Source organism: Poecilia latipinna, unplaced genomic scaffold, assembly GCF_001443285.1.
Source record: "Poecilia latipinna isolate Pla-1442-1.1 unplaced genomic scaffold, P_latipinna-1.0 Scaffold1657, whole genome shotgun sequence".
Taxonomy (NCBI): domain Eukaryota; kingdom Metazoa; phylum Chordata; class Actinopteri; order Cyprinodontiformes; family Poeciliidae; genus Poecilia; species Poecilia latipinna.
Window position 1 is genome coordinate 75,127 of NW_015114273.1, and position 6,002 is coordinate 81,128.

Genomic DNA, 6,002 nt, shown 5'->3' on the forward strand with positions numbered 1-6,002 from the left:
TCTAAAGGTTGTTCTAAATTCAGCTTTTATCTCACAACTAAAAAGCAATCTCATATGTTTATGGATAAAATGATTCTGTCTTTCCACCCACACTGCTGCTGCTTACATAACCATATCACATAAGACTGGCGACAGTCACACATAAACAAATGAAACTGATTAACTTCCCTTCATGGAGAGAACAGAATGCGGAGAAGAAGAAAAGCTAAACTCGCTTTACAATCTGTCAGCCCTGAGGTGAGCTGAGGTCACTCAATGTCTGTTTCTGTTCCATTTGACTTGCTTGTAACGTTTGGTCATTTTCGGCATTAAAATCTGTTTTATACTTAACCAAATCTCATTATTTCTCAAGGTAATGACACAGAGGGGTTCTGGTCGGGAAACTGGTAAACAGGTCCGTTTACCTGTGTGGCGCACAGAGGGGGAAATGGGTGAACAACATGTTTTTAACCCGACACTGCCCCGTGGGGGACCCCACAGGAAGTGTCCTTACAATGCAACTGATTTTCACAGATTCGTGTCTGTTTCTTTGCAGCTTTTCTCTCCAAACTAATTTATGAAACTGTTGGGATCGATTGTGTCAAATAGTCGAAGACGTTCCCGCTGACAACTTCAGATCAGATCTAGATGTTTTTACTTCACTCAACGCCACGGCTGTTGCTCTAGTTTCTCTCATATTTCTGAGAACTGAAGGTGGACAACACAGAGAGCCATTTCAAAATCAAATATGGTTACTAATAACTAATTAATAAATATTCCATGTCCACACGAATATTTATTAAATGAGTGTCGAATAATAAAATGAAATTGTGAAATAAATGATGAAATACATCCATAAAAACATTTTGATATAAATAAAACTGTTGTTGACTAAATAAGCTCCCCATTCAAAAAAAATATATAAATGTTTTTATTTCATGGGGAGATTAGTTTATTTGATTGAGTATTTATTAATTAGTGATTGACAACAACTTTAATTTATTCATAGAGTGAACACAGCTCTGTAGAAATGCTTGTCGGGGAAACTGAAGGTTTGACTCCACCGGGGCTCCGTACCCGCTCTAGAGGGGAGTTTTCTAACTTTCCAGATAAAGTCCAGTACAGATTTGGAGCCTCCAGTGAACAGAGGGTGGTTCCGCCCAGAGGTCGGAGCTGTAACTGGTTTCCAGGTCAGATCCGGTCCGCCGGAACTACCTGTTCCACCTGGAAACTTTGGAGCCGCAGGCAGCCCGGGAGCGCTGCATGCTGGGAGGAACTCAGCAGCTGACTGACTCCACCTTCACCTCCAGCCGTCACTCACCGCCCGGCTGGCCGCTCCGACCGCCGCTGGACCCCTCTGTCTTCACACCGAGTCATGGACCTGCGGGACCGGCGTCTCACGGTGAGCTGCGCCGCCTGTCCGGGTCACACGGTGGAGCTAGCGCTTTGACTAGCTGCGGGAAACAGGATTGTTGTGGTTGGAGTTCGGCTCGGTTCTGTGTGGATCTGCTACTTCACGGAGCCAGACTGGAGCGAATTTACGGGTTTAATTTCTTTCTAACTCCCTGACCGTTTCGGTACCGGAGATTTGAAACGTTATTCGGTTAAATCTGCCCTCAGTCCACAGGTTAGCTAAGCTAAGCTAGCTGCAGTGAAGCAGGTGTTCGGCCTCTTAGTTTTTGTTCTCCTGCTGACTGGAACCGACTGGATCTGGGCTCAAAGTGTCCAAACATCCACCTCCATGAGCACCGAACCGCTGACCACCATCCAACCTCCTCCGATTGGCGGCGGGCCCCTGTTAGCTCCGTTAGCCTTCTAGCTGCTGCTGCTAGCGGCTACATAAAGTGTCAGACACCGAGGGGTTTGGCGGAGCAGCCGGGAAAAGGTTCGGGAGGTTCGGAAACAGCTGCTGTCATGGAAACCCTCACCGAGCCAGTGAGCAGGTCCCGGGTCAGATTCTGACTTTAAGACCCCTGGTTCTGGTTCTGGTTCTGGTTTCCATGGCAGCACAGGGCTTTGACACGTCACTCAGTGACGTTTCCTGCAGGTGAACTGGTTTGTCTGGTCCTACTTGGTTTGTAGTCCAACTCAGCTGCTGGGTCACCTGCCCACAGGTATGTTGGCCCCGCCCACTGCCACAGTTTCTTCTTTCAGGCAGAAGTGGAAGCTGTTCACAGTTGAATTAGTGAAGAAGAATATGAACTGATTCTCCGCTGACATGAGGATGAGTTGGGGGTGGGCGTGTCCCTTGGAGTGGGCGTGTCCCTTGGAGTGGGCGTGTCCCTCGGGGTGGAGTAGATTTTCCGATCAGGAAGCAGAGATGGGAAAATTAGTTGTTAGACAGGAAGTGATGCCATATTTGGAGGTGAAGTTGGTCAGTCAGGTTTCCTGGTCTGATACCAAATTTATGGTCAGGTTCTGTTGGGACTCGAACCATCTCCGTCTCCTGCTGACTTCCTGTCTGTCTCTGTCCCAGGTGTAGCTGCGGCGCGTCCCGTGGGACCAGAGCGTGATGGAGCCAGATGTGATCCGGATGTACTCTTCGTCGCCGCCACCGATGGAGGACGGCGCCGAGGAAGAGGACGATGAGTTTGGGGACTTCGGGACATTCTCCGGCGTCCCCAGCAGCGTCAGCTTCTCCGAGTTGGACACGCCGACGTCCTTCGACCAGAACCAGGCGCTGACCGCCACCTCGCCGCCTGACCTTCACAACGGCAGCGGGGGGCTGGGCTTTGGCCACACCCCGTTTGGCGAGCTGTCCAAGGCCAATGGCCACCTGGAGGTCCGTCCCCCAGAGCGGACGGACGCCAGGAAGACGGTGTCCTCCTCGCAGGATGTCTCTGTTGATTGCAACGGTGAAGATGCAGAGGTCCTGACCAACGGGTTTGTGACCTTTGACCTTCAGGGAAGCCCCTCCTCACAAGACTCTGTCCCCTCTCATGCCAGAGGACCGTCCACGGAGGATGAGGACGGTGTCCAAAAGGATGAGTTTGCAGACTTTGCTGCTTTTTCTGACTCTGAAGAGATGCAGAGGGACAGGGACGGTCCACCAGGGACATCCGTCCAACCCAGGGACTTGGACAGTCCAGTGCAGACATCCGTCTGTCCCCAGGATGGTGAGTGGGGAGCAGAAGATGCAGTGAGGGACGTCCACCGGGCCGAGGCCCCCGCCGGCTCCTGTAACACGGACCGGGGCCCGGACTGTCCCCTGGGGGACGCATGTCTCTCTGTTTGCACTACGGGGCATCTGTCCCCGAACGGGACGGAGGACGAGGACGAGTCCCGGGAGGCAGGGGACGAGCATAGCTCGGAGACGTCCCTGGGCCGGCTGCTGTCCACAGACGGCCTCGAGGACCTGGGGGACATCAGCACCACGGGGTCGTCTCCGCCGCCGCCAGGGGATGCCACCACGCCCGCCGGAGACGACTTTGGAGACTTTGGGGACGCTGCGTCCTTCAGTGCTCAGGGCTTTGCTGACTTTGAGCAGAACCGACCGGACGGTCCGGAACCTCCAGAACCTGCCGGGTCCGAGTTGGAGGAAGACTTTGGGGACTTCAATTCCCCTAAGGTCCTGGGCGGACAGCGGGATGGGGACAGGGGGACCTTTGCGGATTTTCCCAGCAGTGAGAGTTTTGGGAACTTTAGCTCAGCGAAAGACGGCGAGGACGACTCCGGCTGGAGCGCCTTCAGTGAGCAGAACCAGAACCAGAACCAGGAGGATGGAGAGTCCTGGGCGGCGTTCAGCTCAGAGCCGAGCGGCGAGGGGGACCGCAATGAAGACAGAGAGGACACTGGGAGGATGGAGCCGCCATCGGTAAGAGACAGACGGGCCGGGTTCTGATTGATCCAGATGGGACGGGTTCTGGCCGGTTCTGATTGATCCCACAGAGAAAACAATTATCTGGTTAGCAGAAACAATCCTCCTGATTGTTAGTTTGTTCCATTTGCGCAGATTTAGCTTCGATGCAAATTGGAGACACCAGGGTTTTGAGGAATGGTGCAGTTCAGTCTCAATGTGTTGATTATTAAATTGATGCACTTTTTGCTCAAATTGAGTCAAACTAAATGTTTGAACAACCATTAGTTTTTCATCATTACAGTATTTTATTTTAATGCAGCAAATTTCCATTCCTGCTCATCAGCTCCCTGTCTGTCCTTAAAGCTTTTATCTCCTTTTTCATGATAAAAATATCACATTAGGTTATATACTTATGAAAAATAATTTAGTCATCAATATTTATTTATCTTTAGATGAAAAGTCGCAGTCAAAATTCATGCTCAGTTTATAGTTTTGCTTCCTGACAGCAGAATCTCGTTTCCGTTCCTCAGCCTGTTGTTGCTGAAAAACTTCAAACCCAAGTCAGAAATTACTTTGAAATGTATTTTAATTTATCATATGTAGAATAATTATTCATCCTGAATCTTTTATTGAACGACCCAGGACTAAGATATTAACCAGATGTAGTTCACACCCCGACCACTAGATGGCATCTCCTATAGCAGCCTGAGAGGAAGAGGAACTCCTCAGGTCGTTCTGTTCTGGTCTCCCTGCAGGGGGCGCTGTCCGGCCGTTTGGAGAAGCTGTTCCTCAGCAGCTTCCCTGTTAGCTCCGCCCACATCCAGCAGCAGGTGGGGGAGGGGCAGCGGGTGGACACCCTGAAGGTCCTGCTGGAGCCGCAAGGCGAGGAAGAGGAGAAAGAGGAGAGGCTGAGCAGCAGGTGAGTTGATGATGACGATGATGATGACTGACCTTCATCATCTACCTGCTTCCTGTTTCACTTCCTCCGGCTGCTCTCTGATTGGCTGCAGGTCGGCGCGTGGCGGCGGCGTCTGGACGCAGCTTCAGGACGTCCATGAGGCTCTGGGCCTGCGGTACCAGTGGGGGGGTTCCCATGGCAACAAGGTGCTGCTCTGCTGCCTCGGCATCGACACCAGAAACATCGTAAGTTTGATGATGGTTCTGATGGTTCCCAGCTGAGCCCAGAGTCATTTTACTCTGCACCATCTCAGACACCTAATGGCGGGAGCAAACACACCTGCAGCCGGGTTCTGTTGTGGTCCGGTGCTGATCGTGTGGCTCTTTTCCCCCCAGCTGTTCACGGGTCAGAAGAAGCAGCCGGTCATCGTGCCGATGTACGCGGCTGGCCTGGTGAGTTCCTCTGCCTCCAGAACGTCCAGGACCTCCTGCCGGTTCTGGTTCTGACCCGGTCTGGTTTCAGGGGATGCTGGAGCCGACCAAGGAGCCAGTGAAGCCCGTCTCTGCTGCCGAGATGATCGCCTCCATCGCCCAGACGCCGCCCGCCGATGCAGAGAAGAACTCCGTCCAGCCCGACTCGGTGCAGGTGAGTCAGTGCCGCGGCCCGACCCGACCCGGCCCGACCCGGCCCGCTCGACATACTCATGTCCTGATGCCAATCTGATTGTTTCCCCGTCCCTCCAGCAGGAGGCGCTCCCCCCGGTCCAGTTCGACTGGAGCAGCAGCGGCCTCACCAACCCTCTGGACGGTAGGTGGTCCAACCGGGCCGTCCAGAACTTCAGTCCACAACCCAGCAGAACCTCAGCAGAACCACCAACCAAACGCTGAGTCCAGCTGGTTCTGGAGAACTACCAGCTGAAGCTGTCAGTCCGGTCCGGTCTGATCCGATCGGCTCGGGTCCCACACTGCAGCTCGGTAGCAGCAGCATCATGCTGTGGGATCTCCCACCTAGTTTGGTGTTCTGGTTCTGCTGTGGCTGAACTTTGACCCCTCTCTGAGGTCAGCCTGCAGTCCCACATGAAGTGACTCTGCTGCATGACTCTCTCTCTCTCTCTCTCTCTGACCTCTGACCTCTGACCCGGCCGTCCAGCCAGCGGAGGCTCGGCTCTGTTGAACCTGGATTTCTTTGGTCCGGTGGAGGATTCAGGCTCCAGCAGCTCAGCCTCCTTCCCAGGTCAGAACCAGAACCACCAGAACCACCCGACCCGACCGACCGCCAGAACCAGAACCGCCCGACCACACCGCCAGAACCAGAACCGCCCGACCA

At 53.2% G+C, this 6,002-nt stretch overlaps 1 protein-coding gene across 7 annotated transcripts in view; it reads left to right on the top strand.

Moving 5' to 3' along the window:
* The first annotated feature begins 956 nt into the window (after positions 1-956).
* Positions 957-6,002, top strand: part of aftpha (aftiphilin a) — a 12,035-nt gene continuing 6,989 nt past the window's right edge. The window contains exons 1-8 of one of the 7 annotated variants that reach the window (XM_015059750.1): positions 957-1,381; positions 2,456-3,793; positions 4,534-4,698; positions 4,799-4,921; positions 5,072-5,128; positions 5,199-5,321; positions 5,420-5,483; positions 5,826-5,909. In XM_015059750.1, the coding sequence (XP_014915236.1) occupies positions 2,492-3,793; positions 4,534-4,698; positions 4,799-4,921; positions 5,072-5,128; positions 5,199-5,321; positions 5,420-5,483; positions 5,826-5,909 (1,918 nt within the window). In that variant the 5' untranslated portion in view covers positions 957-1,381; positions 2,456-2,491. The other 6 variants (XM_015059748.1, XM_015059746.1, XM_015059749.1 and 3 more) reach the window with 6 other exon arrangements.